General features: G+C 38.7%; 1 protein-coding gene across 3 annotated transcripts in view; it reads right to left on the bottom strand.

The window, feature by feature from the left end:
* Window positions 1-3,447: 3,447 nt before the first annotated feature.
* Window positions 3,448-24,882, bottom strand: part of pdlim2 (PDZ and LIM domain 2 (mystique)) — a 41,385-nt gene continuing 19,950 nt past the window's right edge. For 2 of the 3 annotated variants that reach the window (XM_014012114.1, XM_014012115.1), the window contains exons 7-10: window positions 11,447-11,565; window positions 7,236-7,384; window positions 6,575-6,686; window positions 3,448-4,738 (exon numbers count right to left, since the gene is read on the bottom strand). In XM_014012114.1, coding sequence (XP_013867568.1) covers window positions 4,567-4,738; window positions 6,575-6,686; window positions 7,236-7,384; window positions 11,447-11,565 — 552 coding nt within the window. In that variant the 3' untranslated portion in view covers window positions 3,448-4,566. The remainder of the gene's footprint in view (window positions 4,739-6,574; window positions 6,687-7,235; window positions 7,385-11,446; window positions 11,566-24,882) is intronic. The other variant, XM_014012116.1, reaches the window with a different exon arrangement.

Raw genomic sequence — 24,882 nt, 5'->3', positions numbered from 1 at the left:
GATAGATAGATAGATAGATAGATAGATAGATAGATAGATAGATAGATAGATAGATAGATAGATAGATAGATAGATAGTGCACTGAACTTTCACATCTGGACTGTGAGAAAATTAAAATGTAATTTGTTGGAATTTATTACATCACAACAATAAGACAGCAAACAGCCAAACAATGAGGTCATAAAGAGGAAACATTATGTCAGAATAGAAGTAAACCTGGTGAAATAGAAACAGGCTAAATGAGGATTTATTGTTTATATGATGGATCAGGGTTGTTTTGTCGCCTTCTTGTTTTGAATTGGCCATTTCCATCTCCAGCACAGGAAAGACCCTCAGTTCAATGCGAGCTCCGGACTGGGGTGGAGAGCAAACTGGAGTTATGAATGAAAGCTGAAAGCCTCTTGTGTATTGTGCTGCAGAACAGATCAAAGAGCCCTTCGTTCAATCAGCGGGGAAGGAGAGGAAGCGAAGACTTTTATAGATAGCCTTGCAATTCTGTTCAATTTGATATTGTTCCTGCTGAGAGACGTATGAGAGCGCAGAGGAGTTTTATCTTGAAAATCCACAAGGACTGAGCTGTCGTGCTGCAAACAAAAGGCTCCAAAATGAGAGCTGGGACAAAGTTTTGGTGTCCAACTGCAATGCATTTTAAAGCAAGTGCAACAGCATTAAGCATCAAAGTCAGCTGAGATTTAGATTTCTTTGCATGCCACAGGTTGCTCATGTTGTCAAAGCAAATCAAGGCTCACAGGTCCACATTTGCACAAGTGAATGTTTTGATTTAGACTTTTAGGCTCATTCTGAGAGTGAGGAATATAATTCTTCAAAACCTCAAATAGTTTGTGAAAAGAATGCAATTTATTTAAAAAAATATATCACAACCCTCTCCCTATTATCCTTTCTTTAGATTTTATTCTACACAAGAAAAATAATAGAACCAAAGCTCCCAAAATATAGTAGCACATGTGTTTTTAAAAGACTTTTTGATATACGAGAGGCCCTGCAGGATGGAGACTGTGGCGATTCAAATCTGGTAAAAAAAAAAAAAAAAAGGCAGGAAGGTTTTTTGAAAAGTGGTTTTATGCAATTGGGCTTGACATGTATTCACTGACAAAGTCAAACTGCAGGCACCTCAGTCGTGCGAGCAGCCCTGCAATATAATAGTGCACTGTACTGTGACCCCCGCAGCAGACCCCTGGTTTGTTATTCCTGTACATGATACTGTATGCTGGAGCAGGCTCAGACAGCCAGCATGATTATTGAACGAAAACACAAGGAGTCCATGGGCGCCTGCTCGGTAATGAAACAGGGGGCTGTTTATCCAAGCTGTTAAATAAGGCTTCGAGCACAACACCCCCCCTCCTCCTCCTCCTCCCACCTCGCAGGGCCCAAATCTCTCATCTGGAGAGCACAGTTTCCATTTTAAATGTCAAGTCTCAAACTGCACATTGCATCAAATTGTACTTAATGGCATCCAGACAAACTTTAAAGTCGTTCCAACATTTTCTCTCTCTCTCTCTCTCTCTCTCTCTATACACACCACAGCCCCCATCGCTCCTTATAGCTAAGCAAGCAATCTCTCCTTTTCCTCCCTGCTCCACATCTGGACTCCATTCCAGGTGGGGTACTGAGCAAGGAGAGAACACTGAAGAGGAGAGGTGAGGAGCAGAGGGGCTGAGAGAACCACTGACATCACGTCTTTGCTTTGATTTAGGTGAAAGCTGAGCGCGCTTTGGACCAACATGAGAGGTGATGGATCACAAAAAAGGACGTTACGCCATTTCCCCAAGGATACAGGATGTTCACGTTGTCTCTCCGAATCAGACGCTCAAAGCTAAAATAAAAAGATATTTATATATGGTTTCTAAAAGGGAGGTTTCACTGCGACCAGAGCAACAGAGTGACTGCTCAGAGTTCAGAATGAGGGAAAGTTTAGGAGTGTGTTTCTGCCAGCAAATAAACAAAAGAAAACCTTGAGCCAGGAAGATTCAGCTGCTGCCAAATTTCCTCTGAGGAACCTGCGACATCTAGTGGAGCAAGCAGCAGCACAAAAAGTCCTAATACTTAGAGTACCAGGCAGTTTTATTTAATTCTTCAAAGTGTTATTTAAAAAAACACCACAATTTTGACAGCATGATAGCTTCACATTCTCAACACCAGATGAGAGGTTTGTTGAGAATTAAGCAGAAAATGTGCTGAAAACTGCTTACTATTAAATAATTCACTTAGCTGTTAGAAATAAGGTTTTTGCTTTTCATTTATGTGAAAAGATGTCTTGTTTTCTCACAAAAACAGGCCAACGTTTTTAGTAATTACAAAAGATACTAAATTACATATGTTGACTCTTTTAGTTGTTTTGAAATGATGCTATTTATAGATTTTTATATCATGTTTTACAAATAGACCGAGCACAAAAAGTAAGGCAATTTGTGTTTGGTAAATTATTTGTTGTAACAATGCTTCTTGGTAATTTATCTTGTACTGTTGGAGAGCCTGTTAATTTACATTTTAAATGGTGCCACATTTGTAAGGAACATGCACTTGAGTGATGAGCAGTAGAGCTGAGTATGTGGGTTGCACACATGAAAAATTTGCTAAATCTTCGCTGACAAAGAGCTTTTTTTTGCTGTTTTGTTGTTGTTGACACTTATTTTAATTTTTTGGCACCCACTGCCAATCAGATGCCCAGTATAAGATTTAATGCCAAAAAGCATAGATTTAACAAGGAAATAATATACTAAACACAAAGTGCCTTACTTATTTTTTATGCTAACTTTATATTTAGCTGCTGCAACTCCACCTCTTTCACCTGCAGAAAACCACATTTGAATTTGTTGCAATGCTGCCTCCCTCTGGTTAATATAAATAATTACATTAGAAACCTTTTAGCACAAATATTCACTTTGAAAACATGGAAAATATAAATGCATATTGAAAGAGTTTTTGGAGCGAGAACAGATACTTTTTGAAATAAAAAAATGCAACAAATTTTGGAAAACTTGTGTAAAAAGTTTATAATTCACATCTCTAAACTACACAATGCTGACATCCTGTAATTTTAGCCAAATTTATACTAAACTATTCATGTATGTGTAATGATCAGAGCAGTAAATGCAATCTAAATGAAAAGTGAACCTGTGTCAGTTTGAAGAAAATATGCGGTTTGTTTTACATTTGAGTTTAAAGTATTGTCCTAATTAGATATATTTATTGTATTTAAGAGTTTTGTCAACACAGCTACAGGTGCAACTCAGACGCTGCATTTTAACTGGTTTCTTCTTTTTTTGTACTTTACTGCCCCAAATCAACCCCATTTCTAATTCAAATAAAGAAGTCTGAAAAAATATTTTGGTTTCCTATTTAGGTCAGTTTAGTAAATAGGTATGTGAGCATTTAATCATTACATAGCAGGAATAATGCATGTGGAATTAGAGCCACGGCAACAGCTGGTTTGTAGTTTTTATTAGGTTTTACTGTCAATGAGCAACAAAATGTTGTTTAAAAGATGCCAAATATAAAAACCTATTCTTTTAGTATTGTGTGGTGTTATTAACTGATCTGTAGAAGGCAGAAATTACAGCATGAAATACAGGGCACTTTCCCACTTTGAAACTTTCACATGACCATAAAAACCAGAGAAGCTTCAAATTGTGCAATTTTATTATAATCCACATGAAATGTGAACATGAACGTTCACTGACTACTGCTGTATTTGGACATGTGTAGTATCATGAATTCATTTCACGCTAAATGTCCTGTGCATACAATATGCATTTTAAATGATCTATTATGTATATATATATATAACATCTGCATCACAAAAACATCAAAAACATTTGCATACTGAATGGAGATCTAGTCCCTCAAAACCTATAAAACAGCAAAACAAGTCTGTAAATTATTTTTCCTCCCTCTATTTCTAATAAATTCAGTTAACAAAAGAAAAGACAGAAAAATATTTAAGATATTTTTGGTCTGGATCTAGCAAGAAATTCACAAACTTTTTTTTGTTTTTACTTGTTTATGTGCACAAATGCACACAGATGAAAGCAAGGCATGCAGAATCCACTATACCCCTCTGCATGTGAAAGCATGCACTCACCCCCTTACAGCACAGTCTGCACTGTACACCTTTAAAACTGCATGCAGAGTTACTTAAATATCAGTCCCTTTATGTCAACAGAAAATTCCAATGGTGATCTTTGTCCGAGTTGATTATTGTGAACTTGGCTAAAGTGTTGTTTAAATCTGGTTTAAGTATAACAATGTGGCTTGAGTTTATGGCTGCTGTGAATTATTAGAGCAAAGAATATCTTAACGAGACAGATGAGGCTGCACCACATGAAAAGCAAAAAATAAAACAAAGCCCCAGTTTTCATGAAAATACAAGTATCAAAGTGTATCATACTTTTGCAAAATATGAATAAATGTTAGAAATTATTTTAAGCTTCCACTCCAATACATGCCACAGTCTATGAGTGAGTCAGATGAGGTGTTTCAGGCAGCACTCTTCATCCAGAATGAAGACAGGAGCTGAACAGCCAACTCATTGGCGGGGGGACACGGTCACTGGAATGGACCTTCGGGGCCCTGGTACCTCTCTTTGGCGTGCTTCTCGCAATACATTACATTTTTAACCCAAAAGTGACCTCTCATCTTGAGGTTGAGCCCACAGTCAGAGCAGGTGTAGCACTCTGGGTGGCGGAAGTGGTCGTCACCGATGCGCACTGCCTGTGTGCTGTGGACACCAGAAGGACAGGGTCAAGTTAGTTTTCTCATTTACGTGGCAAAAAAGTATTTCGGAACACTGAACTGTATTTTTTCCAGTGTTCATCCTAACACCATTATCATTCACAGGATGTAGACTACCTCTGGTACTTAAAACACAGCAAGAGAAGTCAGAGTGTTATGATGTAAGGTCACATGACTGAGCACATGTAGTCCTGGTATGGACCAGAGAAAATGTACTCCAGTGTTGTATAATATCCCCTCCCCTGTGTGTTTAAATTAGAGTTTGCTTATTTGTATTCAGAACAAGGATTTGGTTTTAGCCCAGGATTGTAAGACAAGTGGTGTCTCAGCACTCTGCACTGTTTAGTTACCCTTCTTGAATTTTTCATACTTTAGTGGTAAAATTACTGTGAAAAAAATACAACCATCTAATTACTAAAGAAACCTTCATTAAAATTGGAAAAGTTATAAAACAAAATAAATGGTTTCATTTCTTTCTTGAAGTAGAAAAACATGGTAAAAATTGGCATGTTGACGTTGCATTATGTTAACACAGTGGTTCCCAACCCTGGTCCTCAAGTCCCCTATCCAGCATGTTTTACTTGTTTCCCTGCTGTTCAGCAGGTCTTCAGAAGATTGTTAATCACTCATTCATTCAAACCAGGTGTGTTAAATCAGGGCAACATCTAAAAATCACTGCTTTAAATGTTGACCAACACCTCAAGAGCTTCTCTGAGCTTAATGAGACATTTTCAAAATATAATATTGACTCAGTTTTATGTTTTTTAGTGTTGCCTCTGGAAGCCATTGATTCTTTGCCATTTATTTGTAAATAATAAATCAGATTACGTGTTAAAGCAGTGATTCTCCACCCTGGTACTCAAGGACTCCTTTCCTGCATGTTTAGATGTTTCCCTGATTTAACACACCTGGTTTGAATGAATGAGTGATTAACAATCTTCTGAAGACCTGCTGAACAGCAGGGAAACAAGTAAAACATGCTGGATAGGGTACTTGAGGACCAGGATTGGGAACCACTGTGTTAACATATGTATACATCTTTATTGCTCCATAACCTTCGTCAAACAAATGTTTTAAAATTTTATTTATTCTTACTCATTTTTTCATTACATTTCTATTTTTCTCCAACGTAATTTGAGATTTCTTTAAAAAAAGTGAAAAATTAAATTAGATTTCATTATATCTGTTATAAAATTATGAACAGAGCCCAAAAAGTACTTATGGTGGAACTAATACTTTTAGGTTTAAGCCAGTAGTTCAGGACATACTTTAACGACCTAGGCTTTCATGACAGGCTGTTTATCTGCAGACAGATTTTCTAACAACAATAATCATTCTTAGATATCACTTGTGTTTATCTTTGTGTTTTCCCTTGACCCAGCATTTCCTTAGAATGAAATCTTGCTAAGATAGCACAATAGTGTTTGTTAAACAATATATATCAGGCCTCAACTGTCTCAGAGAGGCAGAAACACAGAGACAGGAGCAAAGAGCAGGGGGGACAGTCTGATGTTGTTTTCTGTGTTCCTGTTGTTGCAATAAAACTCAGCTGATCATTCCATGGAGTGCCTTCATTCATGGACCACATATTTCTGTTTTTGTTAAATAAATATTTCCATAACAGAACTCTAACTTTTTTTGTTGTTAATCTGTTGGGGCTAATGTGCAGTCAGGAAAATATGACAACATTACAAACGCTCACCTAATTATGTACTTCAAAACAGAAATACTCCCGTTACTATACATGCAAACACTGTCTCAGCTGTGTGTAAAATCTTAGAAGCAGTTCTCATGAAGATTCCAGCTCTTAGGTGAGACTTACACGATGCTGGTGCCACACTTCTCACAGGTGTGGTGTTTGCTGACTCCTCCAGCCGATGGGCTCGTTTTAACTGGGTTGGGTGAGAGGTTCCCAGGAAACATTAAGGCTGCTCCTGGAAAAACACACAAACACAGCTGATTACACAGATGTTGGCACAGTTTGTTACATTTAAAACCATTGCTGCCCTCTGTCACGGGAACTCATCTCCCATCATCACTCACTCTTCACCCTGGAGACAAACCTCATGAAGCAGACTCCAAACATGAGTCATCAGCACATTATGAAAGAATGTGAGCATGGAGTGAATTTCTTTTCAACAATATTTATCAAAGAAGAAGAGCGACACAGAACATGTAACACAACCATGAGTCAGGTAAGGAACTCCTCTGTTTTGCTTTATGCCAATTTGACACAAAGGATGTAATATGGAGATGCAGCTGATAAAAGGAGGGGAATTTAAGCCATGTTGCTTTTCACATAGATATTGAAAACTTATAAAAAGCTATGATAATCTGCACACATATTTATAAATAAAAACAAATAATTTAAATTTTCCATACATTTCTTTTCTGACACAAAACTCACCTTTATTTAATTACTGCTTAAGAAACAGATTTAGTTGTTTATTTTAAAATGTTCTGTGGAAACTATCTCCTCTAACCTTTCTCGTCAGCCTCCAGAGCCTCCTGTAACACTTTGAAGGTATTGGACTGCCGAGGAGCTGCACGGGACTCCTTATTCTCCTGGATCATCTTGTACACCTCTGACTCCCTGTCAAACTTCTGCATGGCAAACTCAGAACTGGAACTGCTGCAGAGAGAACCCAGAACACATCACAGGTTAACACATTCAGACAAGACTGCAGAAGAGAGGAGAGCAAACTGTCTTCAAAATAAAATAAAATAAAATAAAAACACATCAGAGGCTCAGCAGAAACTCAATCCCCGTGGCTCTCATAATGAAAAGCAAAAACAAAAACAAAAAACAGAAAACTAACAGCTGATGGTTTGAAGGAGTAAAACACCTACATTTGTTGGACAGAGACTCTGTGTTTTACTCATGGTACAGTAGAGAAAAACAGCTGAACTTTGCACTTTGTACGAACTTAAGCCATACCTCTCACCCACCCAACACAAGTACACACACACACACACACACACACACACACACACACACACACACACACACACACACACACACACACACATACGTTTGTTTCTTGACCCGTGGGGACCTTCCATTGACTTACATTCATGTTTTTTAGACTTTATAGCCTAACCCTGCCCACATACTTTAAAATTAACCCCACAGGTGCCTACCTAAATCTACAACTAACCTAAACCTTGGTCCTAAACCTAACCCCACATCTGTAACATGCATTTGGACCCGTGGGGACCTGGCAGTGGTCCCAACAAGGCTGCTTTTTTTGGTAAAAAAAAAAATTCCCCACGTTGTAGGAAAAACCCATCCACACACACACACACACACACACCCTGTGAGGGTTTGTTTCTGTCAGTAGGAACCGGTCAGGTGAGAACTCTTGGGTCAGGCCTGGTGTGGTTCGATGCCTTATTACACCTGTTGTCAGCTTGTCTGTCAGAATCAATCAGTCAAACCCGATCAACTGTCCCAGCTGTTGTCACTCGCAGCAAAAAAAAAATGGTTGCCTTCAACACACAGCTGTCGTGAGGAACTTGCAACAAATCAGTGATGTCACCAGTGGGGTGAGATTTTTCTGTACACCCTGTTATATCAGTGATGGGTTGTGTTTGACTCAAAGGCTGCACAATGACACAATTATAGCTCATTAAGAGTTGGATGGTGGCAGATTTACAATGAAGGAGATTTCTCTGCTTACTTACAGGCTGGATCTGATTAAAACAATGAAAATTAAGATGAATGGAAGTCTGGTCTCAACACTAAAACTGTTTCTACACAAGAAGCCTTCATCAGTTGTTCGTTTTGTTTAAATTATTTATGAAAAATAAAAACAAATTGTCTGATTGCGTGGGCAGTATGTCTCAGATCATGTGTCGGTGTCGATTATCTTTAAACAGAGGGGAGCTGGACTTCCCTTCTTGTTTCTTGTTGACCTTTGACCTCTTGTCTGAAAGGTTCCTTCAGTCCTGATTATATTCTGGGAGTTTCAGGCTCACATGTCAAAGCTGGAGCACTAAAAAGGCAGTTTCATCCTCAGGCAGTTTCATAACCACTCACGCCTTTAAGCATGTGATCAAAACAATTTTGCATATTGGCCTTGCTGGCAACTCACAAATGATGACAACCCAAAGGACTCACAAGATTGAGGGTGAGTGGGTCATGTGACTCCAACACGGTCCTCATTACAATTTATTACCTCACAACTCATCATCGAAGATAAAAACGTCTTTAAGATGAGAATAAAGTAAACAATAAATAATTTGAGTGTGAAACGTTTTGGAAACAAAAACTGACAAATCATGTATGAAGAAGGATCCTGACTTTAGTTTCTAAGTGTTTATTCTGCAGGATATCTGCAGACTGAAGGACATCTCATTTGTTCTGAGAAGATTTCTAAGCTCCATGCATGTTTGTACTTTGTGTGATTGTCCAAACTCTATCTCAGCAACAGCAGTTTGTTTCATAACAAATATGCGAGGGAAACAAAATGCTCCAAGCTTTTCCTCTACATTGTGGAGCATGGTTCAAATTGAAAACAGACCTCTGAAGCACAACCTCCAAGTTTTCCACCCTCAGATATCCATTTCCTTCTTTTCCTTTCACGATATTTCAACATTAAAACATAAAAATGGCCTAAAAGTCTGGTTTAAAGAAGAGTAAAATAGTGGAGAAAGGAAGCCACACATCTCAACATGTGGTCAGATTCACTGATGAGTTAACAATGCAAACATCATAATGCATGAAAACTATAAAGAATAGTTTCTGACGCCTCGATGAAGTGGTAAACATTTTTACGAGCAGAAGCTGTAAACAGCATCAGAAATGTATGGCTGGTTTCAATAACCAGACTTGGCACAAAAGATCAGCGATAATCTTCTGACCGAAGCAGAAACTCAACATGTACACAAAGAAACACAAATCTGAGATCACACAGCTACATCTCTGAACCTGGTTCACTGACAGGAAAACAATTAAAACATGGAGGAATTAAATCTGAATGAAAACGACTCACCTCTAAATGCAAATAGCCACTGAGCAAAACGGAAATGAAAAATTTAAATCCAACAAAAACAACTTCTAATTCCAAACCTGAATTTCTAAGAAGATAAATTTTTGACACAAACACAAAATGTGGAACACACACCTCTGTCTAAACCAGACAGGACAGAAAAACACGATTCTGAGTAAAAGGTGTGCCTCGGGGCTGAAATTCATTGGCCACGCAGCATGAAGAGGCGGGAAAATGGGTGTCACCGAACGTTTGATTGGCTGAAGAGGAGCAGAGGCTTACTGTGAAGGCCGGGGGCACAAACTGGGGGCCGATCAAGGGGAAAGACGTTTGTCTGCTTTTTGGGGAGAATATTATGTTTTTGGAGGGGGCTAAAGCTGCTGACGCATCCTATCGCTCGCTGCAGTTACCCAGGGGAGAAACTAGAGCCAAAGTCAATCATCCTGCACTGAGAAAACACAGAACCCAGCTTCAACAGGATCTGTGGACACAAAGGATTACAAGAGAAGCACAAAGAAACAAGACTCTTTACTGAGAACAAATACTTTCACAACAAAGTTCAAAGGGTAACATCTGCACACAGGGAGATGAGTCAGATTACAGCAGCACCATCTTAGCAGGTTAGGTTCCTAAACTGCAGAGGTGGACAGAAACTGTAGTTTTTCCTAAATTATTTGATGTATTTCACTGCAAATAAATGTACGAACTGAATACACTGATAAATATGACATATTTCACATTCCAGTTGGACTGGAAACTAATTTTTACTGACATTTTAAAAAGAAACAACAAAAGAATAAACCAAAATCTTCTTTAGGTAACGTGAACCATTTTTTATTGTGACAACTATAAAGAGCAGGAAGATGCAATTATCAGCTTATCGTTGCATAACACTTTCTTTAATCAGCACCTGCACCTGTGGACTCCATTATAATAATAACAACAATATGAGTTGTGTAATGCAAACTTTTCCAGACATTTTCACGATGAGCTGCATGTAAGGACGGATCGAATCAAATTAACTTTTTGCTGCGTTCATTCAGGCAGCCTCAGGGGGTTCAGTGTTGCTATGGGTGTGCTGTGTGCAAATATGAAGAAACACAAAGAAACAAACTGTAAGATCTATAAAATCTCCTAAACATCACCTCCTTTATAACCCAAAGTGACAATATTTTGCTCTGCACACCTCTAGGAGTTACAGAGCTGTTAAAAAGCTGGCTGTGTGCAAAGTTAAGAACAAGTAAGTCTTTCTGCAGCTGCAGTCTCATGTATATTTGTATAGGTTTCCTACAGAAGGAAGACATATTTATACATATTTAAAACAAGACAACTTATATTTGAATCATTTCATACTATATCACAAAATATCCAGACTGCAAACATCATTGAAAATCAGAAACCTACAGAAGTTTAAGGGATTTTAGACTATTTCAATCACGAAAGCAAAGTGAACAAATGATAAAAGCTACTAATTAAAATCTATACGCAGCTCTGTCAGTACATCAGTTTTTTGTCAAAACACTGAAGAAGAACCAGTTAAATGAAAAAACAAACAAGTTCAGCAGGTCTCATGTCTAAGGGGAACCTCAGGCCCATTAAGGTTACGATAACAGCTTTTATGCATTTACATGGTATATTAGAATAAAGCAATATTAATTATTTTAGTGTGTTTATCAACTATTTGGTGTATAAGCTGTGCTTACCTGCATCTTGGGGACAAGGGCACATCTTGATCAATGGGGCTATGAGGCGAGTATCGTCCTGGTGGGGTGGGGGTTCTGCTGGACACAGAGTTTTGTCTGAAGTCTGAGGGGAAGAACTCCTATAAAGAAGACAAAACAACTTATGTTCAGTTGATGCACATACTCTAAATATGTTTGTGGATAGCAGTTTCAAGCATCAGCAACAACTTTATGACACAAAGTTTCGAATCTCAGAAGATTGCCATGTCAATCTTAAGTAAAATTAATTAATTCATTAATTTAATCTGTCAAAACCAGAACAGGGAATAAAATCTGTAGTCCAAATGAGCAACATATGAAAGAAACAAACCAGCTCGTGTCGTCTGTCTACATAATCATGTTTGACTGAAACCTAAAAAGGTTCTTTCACTTTCATGTAACTAAAACAATAAACTCTCATAGTTTCATTGTGTTTGGTGCAATGGCTCTACTGCCCAACCTTCTTAAAATCCTGCCGTTTCTGCTAATTAGTCATGGTTACAGCAGCCTCACATCCACTTTTTAAAATCCAGATTTCCTTTTTCTAAACATAAATATGCTTCATTAACTCGGCTAATAGAGGACAAATTAGGTTGCTGCAGATGGTTCAGAGTAATTGCAGAGTTTGATGAGAAATATCTCCCTGAATTTAATTTTATGGGCTTCCAAAGTCTGCACAGAGATGTGAGACTGTCATACACTTCTCTTTGTCATAAAATGAGTTAAATTATAACATTTATGACAAGTGAGGCAAGAAAATTAGACTTTTGTAGTCAAATGGTGTTTGACAGTAGAGGGCGCCAAATATCAACAAAATCAACTCCTACCAAGAACTCAGATGTGCAAATTATTCATGTTCCTTGTTCTAAGACACTAAATCTGAAGCATTCAGGCATTAATAAGTGCAAAGGCTAATTTATACCACAAGAGAGCATCAATGGGCAACTAGAGGAAAATATAAAATGCATGTCCATAAACACTCAGAACACCAGGGACAAGTCTGCACAGCTCATATTTCAGCCAAGACACTTTTACTGTCAGGAATTTCAAAACTACAACACCGTCTGGTATTTAACCATGTCCACCTGTAAATCTGACCACTTCCTGATCACGAACAGTTCACGAGTCCACAAAAGGTTCAAAATGGAAGTTTGACTTTGCCTGGTTTAGAGAAGATGATTCTAAACAACGGTTTGTCTGAGAAAAGATGATATTTCTTCCCATTAGTTGTCATTACAGTTTACAAAACCTTACAGAGAACTGAAGAACACATTTCCACAGTGTTGTTCTCCTTCAACCATCACCAGCTGGCATCAGCGTTACATAAACCTTCCAAAAGAGAAACGGCTCCACCCGACTCTTTAACCAGTCTGAGCCTGGAGTCAGAACCAACGGTGGAGCTGGAGGCCAACACAGTGGCATGGAGAAAATTACTAAAAATAAATAAATAAAAAAACTGTGCACTGCCAGCACCCGCTTCCAATTCAGCAACTTCTTGAACAATCTTTCTGTTCTCAACTGAGTCCAACTTTCCTTTTCTTTTTCCTGAGTGAGTAGGCAGATTAGTGGTGCATGCCAGGAAAACCTTCAGCAGGAAAGGTCAGTGGAACAGCTCCCCGTGATTTCTCCCCAGATAAACCTGATGTAATAAGTCAGGCTCATAAGATCACACATTTCATACTATCAGTACAAAAAAATAGAGCCATCCAAGAGCTCTCCTGCTGTGACGCAATCTAAACGGCCCTTATAGAGATATATCAGGGATTGTTTGAGGTAAACCAATGGAAGCCTCACAGTTTGTGCATATGAATCCACACTAATGCAAACCAAGTGTCTCTCTTACATAAGTGTCTGACTACTGACTGAGAATCCTCAGGCTTTCCAACAGGATAAGAGTTTGCTGATAAAAATCACAGCTCTGATCTATGGGACCCAAGAGGAATGCAGTCAAATTGACAAAAACAAAACAGAAGGGAGGAGGGAAAAAGCCCCACTGCGACAGCTTGGATGAAACACGTCTGTACAAATTAAAACTAAAAAACACAAACCAAAACTGTTCTCATCGTTTTCTATTCTCAGGGATCCGGTGCCAGAGTTTCACTGCAGTAACCATGACACGGCTGGCGTGGCCTTGCGCTGTTTTTCCACAACAGCTAAACAGATTACCGTTCTATCCAAAGCCACCAATGTATAACTCATGCTTGATCTAAAAGCCACAATGCATTTGATAAACTGCACCAGGGCAGTGCCAACAATGTTCCCATGTTTTATGAAGCAGCAAACAAAGGGAGGGGCGCAGGCACAGTGAGGAAAGCCTTTATTTTGTCACTGGTAGTAACACAGCCATAGATGGGAGAGAACGAATATTGGCCAATTTTCAGTGGTTCCTGCGGCTGCCAAGAGGAGGAAGCTCTGATTAAAGCTGCACTGAACTGTAATCAGGAGTTCATACCCAACAAACCCCAGATCATTAGGGCAAGTAGCTGGTATGCTGTGCTGGTTCTAAGCAGCAAATACTGATATTATTTTTTTTTACTTTATAAATCAGTCAACCTTCAGCTGATAAATGCATGTAAACAGACTTTCACCTTTTTAAAAAGGGCATTTAATCATATCAAAAATTTGATACTATAGGAGTAATAAGGTCATTTACAAGCCAAATGAGCAAAATAACATTCAGCAGGTTGTTGTTGTTTTTAGTGTTTTAGTTCTTTGAAAATAAGGATATAAGGGTAAACTTTAAAATGTAAGAACCAAACAGTTTGAGGGAACAAATAAGTCAAGTCTTCATTTTTAAAATAATTAGATTTGTAGATGAAGACAACTCATGTAATGAAGATTAATTGTGCTTTTATTCTAAGCATAAAAAAGAAAGTAGTAGTTCCTGCCATTAATGTTTCAGCTCTATAAAAGATGTGGCTGCTGAGACCTTGTTGGCCATGCTTTGAAAATTAATTGACTGACTGACACTCACTCACTTAATTTTTACTCTCCTTATCTGTGGCAATGACAAAATATCAAGCATGGAAAAGACATTAGTGCTGTACCAAACGATTATTTTCTAATCGATTAATCTAACGATTATTTTTTCGATTAATCGATTATTCTAACAACAAATCTATAAGTTATTCTGATGTGAGTGCACTGGAAATTTAAAATGTTTTCATCAAATTAACAAGAACAGTTCTTTAATATTGTAATATTTTCTTTAATAGTTTTTCATGAACACAAAATATGCACTCTAGAGTCAATTTTTTAACAAAAAAAGCTTAAAAGATTTAACATCAACATAAAATCTCAACCAAAGCATATAAAATTCAAGTAAAAGAAATATAATGCAAGATGTTAACAATCTAACAAATTAACTAAATCATGCAAAATTCAAGTCACTCTGAATTTGCCATGTTTTGAACATCCAAAACACGTCCAACACTTGTTGGCTGCTTGTGCTCTTTAGGTCAGACGTGTGTCGGGAAGCTCCTCTGTTGTTTGAGACGCTGGGGGAACCGTCTGATGGGGGAACCGTCTGATAGGGGAACCGTCTGATGGGGGAACCGTCTGATGGGGGAACCGTCTGATGGGGGAACGCAGCTCGACCTAACTCCGGTCTCTGTTTAATGGTGGATGAAATAAAGAAAGTGGTGGTACTTTATTTACTTTGAGCAAGCGAACGTCGTGTTCACAAGATAATTAATCCACCAGATAATTCAGAGGCGGTCTGTTCAGTAAATTTTACTCCAGGAGCTGCGAGGCTTGTTTTCAAGCTTCAGACTGAACTGAAGCAGCAGCTGCTGACATCATTACGCTCTTGCGAGATGCTGCGTTCAGGACAAACATGGCAAACTAACCACTCTTATGCCAATACGGTCGCAATGATGCATTTAGGTACCGAAATGGAATTGCGTGAACATTCACGTGGTGGTTATGTAATACAGCCAATCGATAATAAAAAATCTGTGTCGACAAATTTACATAATCGACATCATCGATTATTTTTAACTAATCGGTGCATCCCTACTTGTAACATCCACGGCCTACCCCAGTTACCACTACTGTGCATGTGTGTCAAGGACAGAAAGGCAGATGTGGCAGTGGAAGGTGTCAAAGCAGTTTGGAGAGAAAAACAAAGTAAAGAACAAAAAAAAAAGAAAACAGTTAATTGATTATTAAATTAGTCTTCGATTATTTTAATAATCGATTAGTTGTCGATTAATCAATTAATCGTAGCAGCCCTAAAACCTATTAAGACTTAGATATGGAGCCTACTACTGATATTTGATGGATATTTTTCTGTCATTGTTGCCCTAGAAAAGATTTTTAGAGTAACTCATTTGTTTTGATTCCAGTAAATAACTAAAAATATGGCATAATACAGATACAAATCTGCATAAGACAATGGTTGTTTATAACTGGTTATTTCAAGCAACAAGCAAGAAAGACATGTCAGGCTGCAGTAACGTCAGCTGTTTCAGATCAAGACAAATGAGAAACTTTGAGGACAGTTCCAGGAGATGAATCTTCAGTCTGGCTCCAAGTAAGCCACTCTGTATCATCATTACCACCATGTAGCTTCAATTACAGGGCATTGGCCAACAGCTCAGAGCAGCGATGCCTGGAGCAGCTGATATTTTGGGAATCCTGATGCTGCTGCGGGTCGGTGCCACAACTGCAAATTCAGTATTCAGCACAGACATGAGGGCTGCACAACAAATGAGGTGAGACACAGCAGAAATCCTGTGTGGGTAAACATTAAAGCCATGTTCAGAGTTTATCATTGGCATTCACTGGTGAAGGTGATAAGCACAAACACATTTTTCACTGTTAACAGACCAGGCTTTGTGACTACGTTCATACAATGGTGCCCTGCATTTTTTTTCAGCAAATAAAATGCAGTATGAGTGAAGATATGACGTTATCTTGTATAAAACTCTTGTAATTGACATTGTTAATATGTTATGCTCTTTAATACCCCAGTCCTGTTTCACTATAGTGCTAATTGTAATACTGATGTTGCTGGAACAGTGTTGATGGGTACACAAAAGCTCACTTCACCAGACCAGAATATACTGTGCATGCTGCATCAGCACTACTAGAAAGATCCAGTTGCACATTTCATCATCTCTGAAATGGTTTTTGCAGAAGGGGGCAATCACAAACACCACCTGGGAGGCAGCAATAGAGCCGATGCAAACTTTTATTCTAAAGTTTAATCAACAAAACAGTCTACTTTATCGCACAATACAAACCATTTTTACTATTTACAGACTAATTCTGACTGTATCATTTTAAAAATAAAGAGTATACACAGACAAATATACTGCTAAAGCCTGGCTTATTCTAGAAACTGGCTCTAGTCAGACATACTGAGAGCACAGTAAATACAGCTCCAATAAAACTCATTCAGAAGGATGAGCCTGGCTCTTTTACTCTCTGTGTGTAATACAAATAACTGCTTATAGGACTTTTTGTTATCATAGCACATGGATTACTTCTACATTGCACATTAGTACTGTGAAGTATCCAGTCCAAACTGAAGTGCACAGAGAAGAGTCTTAAAGTACAGTTCAGTCTTCCACAATCCTTTTATGGAATTACATATGAAGGTTTGCCACAGGCTTACAGTGCAGCATTTAATAACAAGGAATAAAATGTGGCAGATCTTTGGGCTAAAAGAGCCAATACCTCCTCCTCTTTTGCACATTTATTCATGAAGGCCACACACAACCAGACTGCAACAGATATAAACCATATGTACACGATTACAGGCCAAGTGAACAGTAAAGATGACAACAGGATAACTAAACATACAGTAATTCATTCCAGTTTTCAGTGTCAGAGCTGTAAACCAGTCTGGTACAGCTCTGAATGCTCAAGAACATGATCCAAAAATCAAAGCAAAGGACAGTTATTCTGTGATGTATAAATGAATGTGCTGTATTTGATTCTTGAGGCACAAAAAATGAGGATAAAGCTGGATTATAATGTAGGTGGTCTGCTGGAGGCACTCACCCACCAAAGCTCAGGCTCCATGAGTGATGAATTGGAGTCTGAGGGTTTATTTATACACAGATGGTGCCGTGAGCATTATATTTTTCACTTCAACTAAATTCAACAAAACAGCTCTAACTGAGAAGACATAATCAAGCTAATTAAGCATCTGGAGCTCATTATTGATGAAAAATGTCTGGACTTAAGTTGCCCATTTCATAGTTGCACCTTGAAACAGACAACCGGGTAAAACAAGAACATCCCAGATGGTCTTTTGTATGTTGTGAACGCATGCACAGGAAAGGAGTTCAAAAAGTTTAGAGATGTAACTCTCTAAATTCAGTCAACAAAGACAACAAGATTTCCTGTTAGTAGGCTAATTCTTTATTAGGACAAACATGCAGAAATGGTGACATTTAAAAACTGTAATGAGCTTTTTTATCCCCAATAATCTATATATTCATGTATGATTCAGAGATTGTAAAGTACATACATTACCAAAAAATATAACAACAACAAAAATAATAAAATATTGAAAATACCAGCTCATTTAGAATTAATAAGTAATATTAGACTCAATAAATGAAAACCACTTATCCTATATTCACACAGCAGGAGCTGACCAAAACGACATCTCTGCGAAAGTCTAATAATTTAAACAAATAAAAGTGATCTGAACCAAATTGTTCTAAGTTTGATCACACTTGATGCTTTAACTCTTATATTTTCAATAAAGTTGTTTGACTGGCAGCATCTGTCTTACACTCAAACTACACATCTGTATTTCAACAGGAATTTGCACCAAAAGGTCCACCACATAAATTTAAAGTGTCAGCAGACTGTACATTCACAGCATCTCTGCAGTAAAACTAACAGTTTTAACTGCAGATGTCGTTTTTCACCATTAAATTATGAGTTATGACCAACAAATGCAGCCCTAGTAGCCCATAACTCTTACATAGGTGTTGTCTGGGGGTAAAACTAGTTTAAATTTAAGCCAATATGCTTGTTTTGTTGGCATGAATACAATGACAGTCAGTTATTAATGTTGCTGCCTTAACGACAACATCTGGAACGATGGTATACTACCTTCAGAAACAGCACCAACTAAAGAGGGCCCATTTCTGCCCGCCAACATTTCCCCCATAAACACTCGAGGCCAACAGCCCTCATGTCTGCACCCGGAGGCCTGGAAAGCACAGGGAATCAAAAGCCCTCCAGTTTGTTTTTCTGCTCCGGGGGAAAGAAAAACATGCAGGCTGATCAGTCAGTGGGGATGAGGAGAGGCATGCTGTCCGTGGAGTGGCCACAATAGACCTAAGCTTAAAGGCTAGCAGCCCATGTGAAAAGGCCTCACAGTGGTCATTCACAGAGCTCAGTGTGCAGAGGAGGAGGAAACATTCATCCACTGAAGCCACAGCCAGCAGCACTCCCTGGACACTGGCTTGGCTTAGCCTAGCGCCAACATGCCAAACCAAACAGGAAGATCAGTCACTGCAGACCTGAAATAGTACATCATTCAGAGTCATCGTCATCATCGAGTATGAGATGCGTTTGTGTGTATCAAGCACCAACTGAGCCATCATTACATGTGAGGTTCGTTTACCCAACAAGTCTGCACTTATTCTAACTTCAGTTTTCATCCAGTGTTAAAATGGATAAAATGAAAACATACAAAACATACGATCTGATAGATGAATCTCAAGGTGTCATCATCCAGTTTTTACACATAATCAAAAGTTGTTTGCTTGTTTGGTCCTGTATTTTTAGAAATCCAGGTTTTTATTTTGAAAAAATGTGTATTAATGAAGTTAGTCTAAAATACAGATGTGTTTTTGCACTTTATTTTTGTCTATACTTATCCAAACCTGGAAAGTCCTAAAAGATAATACTATACTTTTTCATATTTTCCTCCGTTGGAACCCTGTGGACAGAAACTGACCCGGCTGATTTTGGGTGAGGAGGTTAATGACACATTTCAACCAGCCAAGACCATTTCAACTGTATTTAGCACTTGGAAGAAAAGTTTGCTCTTAGAGTATCCGAAAGCATTCTTCCCCCCGACAGAACTGACCACTCTGTCCTTGAAAGAATATTTATACAGCAGCTTTTGTGTCCCTGCAAACCATCAGGCATCCCACAACAGCACCCTCAAAATGGAGAGTCACAAACAGCCAGGGAGCTTTGTCTTAACACCCGAGTGACGGGTCAGGTTTCATGAAAAGTGGTTTTGTTTTGATCACGTTCAGTGCAAGAGAGATTTTGTTGTGGCTCCTTCTGAATGATATAAACAAATGATCTGAGACATGGCAGTTGCCAGGCTCTTTAGATACAATCTGATGTCCAGCGCTCAGGAATTTACAAAGTGCTTACTTCTTTTGCCACAGGAGTGAGTGTGTGGAGCTTGTGTGGAGAGTTAACAATATCACATCATAACACAAATAATCAGTGATTATAATGTTATTAATTGATTGATACGACTTCAAAATCTGAAACTTAAAAGGCTTCACTTGCATTTTTTTCACCAAGGTTTTCTTTATTTGCTTCTAGTGCATAAAAATCTAAAATGTTGTCTGGATTTGTTTTAGTTTGAAGGTTACAATCAAGAAGCTGCTGATTCAGGACCCTAACAGAATTATAGTTATCTGTAAGACTCTTCAGTATATAAATGGAGAAAAAATACCTTAAGATTAAGATGTAAAATAAATAGGAGACAAAATGAAATTCACAAATTGTGACTACAAAGCAATGTCAAGTATAATATGCCTTCAAGTCAAGATCTGGTTTTGTTTATTTTCCAGTTTTAAATGTGTTGTGTGTGAGGCTGCAGGCACTTTGGGGAATATTTGTTATTAAGGAAACATCCCTGGTTTCTTCAGTTTGTCATGAAGGCTTATCAATCTGGAAACGTCAGGAGGCTTCCTGGTGCTCACTCTGCTCCAGACCGACCCCACCTCCATCCTCCACCTCTCTGTTCCAGCTCACATCACACAAACAGGCCTTGTGACACGAAGGAAAAACCAGGTCCAGCCTTCCACAACATTTGCCATTACAGCCAACATTATACACAGGCTTTTTCTCAGGATATTCAACACCATGGAAAACAGAGGATACTGTTGCCCAGTCTCAACTCAGAGAGCCAAAAAAGGGGTGGAAGGACCTTTTAGGGGCTTTTCATTGGGGCTGATCACCTGATACAGCAGCACTCTGCACCTCTCAGGCAGGACAGAGGCCCTTGTCATGGACGCACCACGTCCCAGCACTCATTGGGCTGCTGTGTTGCTGCCAGCTCAAGCAGCATAATGCACAATGAGCCCATGGCAGGCCTCTTCCCAGACATTTCCCCACCATGAAGGAGCTCTACTTACAGACTCAGTGTGGAGAGGGAGGCTCATCTCTGCTTTAAAAACAAGGTGAGCATCCATCAGAGGAAGGCAAAAATCAGAAACATCCACTAAGCCAACTAAATCCAAACAAACTCTAAACATAAACAACTGTCTAATGGAACACTGATTCCAACATGAGAAAAATTGGAATATTTTCATCAACTCCATAAATTACAAACATTAATTCATCCTGACAGGAAGAGATTCCTTCCCATGAGCTGCTGATGAAGAGCTCAGCCACAACACAGCTCTTGATGTGTTTTTAGGCAGGCCCACTTTCACTTCGCTCCTCCATCATTTACAACCAACCGTATGAACCTAGAACTCCTGCGGGTTCATGAATGTGATTTTAAATACTGAAAAACAAAACTAATATTTCATTGGGGCTTATAAAGGGTTCAGTCTGAAATAACACAATGATAATGAAGTTCAGTGTAAAATCAAAAAGCTCCAATGTTGTACAGAAGTAAACAAAGACTGTTTAACAACTTTTTAACTTCCTGTTGTCATTCAAAGAGATCTTAAATTAAAAGTACAGATCCTCCATGAACACTTAAAATGCACCATATAGAAACTTAAGGCAAAACATCACAGCCTGGTACAAAAAAATAATTTTAACCACTGAAATAAAATCTGAATGCTAAACTTAACAATCAGTACAAATTAATAATCTCATCATCTTCATAAATGAGATTTATTTAAAATGTTATCTCCATTAAAACAACAAATACTTTGACTTTTATACAAACTTTCTCATGAACACATCACTAAAACAGACGTATATTTTTCAACCAATCATTACTATCCATGAATAAAAGATTTATTTGCCAAAAGTTCACTTCCTGTTGTAAAACTTGACACTGTACAGCTTTATCATCTTCCCTAGATGTCACCCTCAGGTATCAGGGGTCGGATTTATAAAACTGGCGTACGCACAATTTGAGCCCAGAAACTTGCGTACGCCACTTTTTACACCAAGGTTGTGATTTATAAAATCCAAACTTGACGTGAAAATGTGCGGTGCCTCACACCAGCTCTGACCCATGTGTACGCTCATTTTGGAGACGGGAAGCTGCGACACAGATGGTGAAGTGAGGAATTAGAGCCACACTGTGTCATGATCTCTGTCAGATATTTAATTTACCTTCAGATTCAGACTTAGATTATTATTCAACTTTATCATCAGCTTTCTTAACATTAATATTTATGCTTCTGCTGCTGAGCCATGAGGACCTTTGAAATAAAAAATACTTAAATCTTAAATAAAAGTTCCCGTGCGCAACTCCATTCATCTGCTTCCTCCTCAGACGACCCTGACCCACAGACCCCTACCTGACCCACAGACCCCTCCCTGACCCACAGACCCCTCCCCGAGCAGGACAGCAAACGTCACGCTTTGGATACACGCACAGGGCGCATCCACCTCGCCAGTGTGGATGTTATAAAACTTCACGTTTAAAGTCCGTATTTGTCACGTGCGCGCGCAGGGGGGGATGCGTGCGTGTGTGTGTGCGCGGGGGGGTGTCTGCCGCGGATAACAGAGCAGGCAGGGGTGGAGAGGACGAGGAGAAGAGCAGTGGACTTATTTCTAATTTTATCTGACTTATATATCATTTTATTTTTATTGTTTTTATCGTCCTGCAGGCTCTGAGGGAAAATTAATTTGAAGCTGAGATTTTTTATATAAAAATCGTTAGATTACTCTAACGCAAAATGAGGGAAAATCTGTGTCAATTACAGACATTCTGTTCACGTGAGCAGCTGTCAGTCAGCACCTGTCAACCTCCAGACACACGACGGAGCGTGTCTGAACCAATCACTTTTGTTGTCACTGATTTAAATACATCTTAACATTCATGAGGTACTTTACATTGACTGTTTATGGTTGAGTGTGGGCATGTAGAGGGTAGAACCTGAGGAGGGACCTCGTGCGCAAACTCTGACGTGCGGCTGTGATGTATAAAGGAAAGATGCGCAGAAATGTACGTACGCACGGTTTTATAAATCTGAATTTTTTTTGGCGTACGCCATTTCTGCCTTTTGGCCGTACGTTCACTTTTAGTATGGTTTCCACGCAATCCTTTATAAATGAGACCCCAGATGAGTGAAAAACAAAGAGCAACAATGGCTTAAGGTTGGTCATAAAGAATAGACCTACTAAGACATCAATGATGATTATGGACTCACTACTAAATAACATTGTGAGAATAAAAGCAACAAAAAAAGGGGCAGAGATTAAAAATGAGTTTCCAAACAGCGCAGTAACTCTTCAACCAAACTGTTCTCAGCTTTCCTGCAGGAAATGAAACTGACATCATCTGGAGCCAGTTTGTTCATAAAATGAGCTGCCAGAACGACAAATTTAATAAATAACAATCCTTCCTGACAGACAGAGATAAACCAAGTGATAAGCAGTTTGGAAACTCTAAAAATAATGTCCCAGATGTCACTCATGTCTGAGAACCCGTTATCTGATGAGAGCAGAGTTGTCATCACAGCGGTGCCTCCAGCCACTAAACCCACCCCAGCTTCTGCCATGTTGCTCCAACGAGGTCATGTGACCTAACAAATGTTCATCAGCACCAAAGCTGGATAAGAAATAGGATTGGATCTGCTTCCACATATTTTATAGTCAGCGGGAAAGTGATGTGATGTACATAAACAGAAGACAGTCAAGAGAGCTAAAGTGTGGCTCCACACACAAAAACGGCACTTTTAACATAATTTTTAATGAGATTTAGATTTGGCTGCAACCAAGTAAAAACTTTAGCTTTTTGAAAGTTTGATTAAAAAAAGAAAAAGTAGGATAATTTCTGAAAAAAGATTCTAGATGATCATAGATTCAGGTATCACAGTCAAACAATTAAAAGATGAGGAATTTAGTCATTTACATGCATTCACCCTGAAATATGTTCATGTGCCCTAGATATTCACAAGTACTCAGATTGGAAATTATTTTATGTCCAATTAATTTAGAATGATTTCTAATGTTGATTTATGATTATTGAATCTGTTTTGTTGTGAGTCTCAAGTGTCTTTTCTGCTCTTACCATGATGGAACAAATTTAAAAAGACTGAGAACAAAAAATAAATGAAAAGCATTATTATATCTTCATAAAGTTCATCCAGCTTTAAATGGCATACCGATTATTGTAGTTGGGAAAGAGTCAACCAAAGCTTTAACGATCCTCTCTCAGCCACATTCCTGAAATTACCCACAACCAGACAGCATCTGCATGTTTAGCCGGTTTTGATTTTTAACTTTAACGCATTTATCAGCCAATATAAATTTTATGGCAGTTCTAAATATGACTACACTATTTTCACACGGATTCCTCCTGTATGTACAGTCTTGCATTCCTAAAAACTAAAATAACAAGTCATAAATGTTCAGAAGAGAAAAAAATCTCAATATTCTCATGAAGTAAAAGCAAAATAAATGATTAAATAAAATCCAACTAGGGCTGCATTGATTAGTTGAAATAATCGATGACGTCGATTACGTAAATTTGTCGACGCAGATATTTTATTATCGATTCGCTGTATTACATAACCACCACGTGAATGTTCACGCAATTCCATTTCGGTACCTAAATGCATCATTGCGACCGTATTGGCATAAGAGTGGTGAGTTTTCCGTGCTTGTCCTGAAAGCAGCATCGTGCAAGAGCGTAATGACGTCAGCAGCCGCTGCTTCAGTTCAGTCTGAAGCTTGAAAACAAGCCTCGCAGCTCCTGGAGTAAAATTTACAGAACAGACTGCCTCTGAATTATCTGGTGGATTAATTATCTTGTGAACATGACATTCGCTTTCTCAAAGTTAATAAAGTACCGCCACTTTCTTAATTTCATCCACCATTAAACAGAGACCGGTGTTAGGTCGAGCCACGTTCCCCCATCAGACGGTTCCCCCATCAGACGGTTCCCCCATCAGACGGTTCCCCCATCAGACGGTTCCCCCATCAGACGGTTCCCCCAGCGTCTCAAAAACAGAGGAGCTTCCCGACACACGTCTGACCTAAAGAGCACAAGCAGCCAACAAGTG

Source organism: Austrofundulus limnaeus, unplaced genomic scaffold (genome assembly GCF_001266775.1).
Source record: "Austrofundulus limnaeus strain Quisiro unplaced genomic scaffold, Austrofundulus_limnaeus-1.0 Scaffold88, whole genome shotgun sequence".
NCBI classification, from domain to species: Eukaryota; Metazoa; Chordata; class Actinopteri; order Cyprinodontiformes; family Rivulidae; genus Austrofundulus; species Austrofundulus limnaeus.
This window is presented reverse-complemented; position numbering and strand designations above follow the sequence as displayed.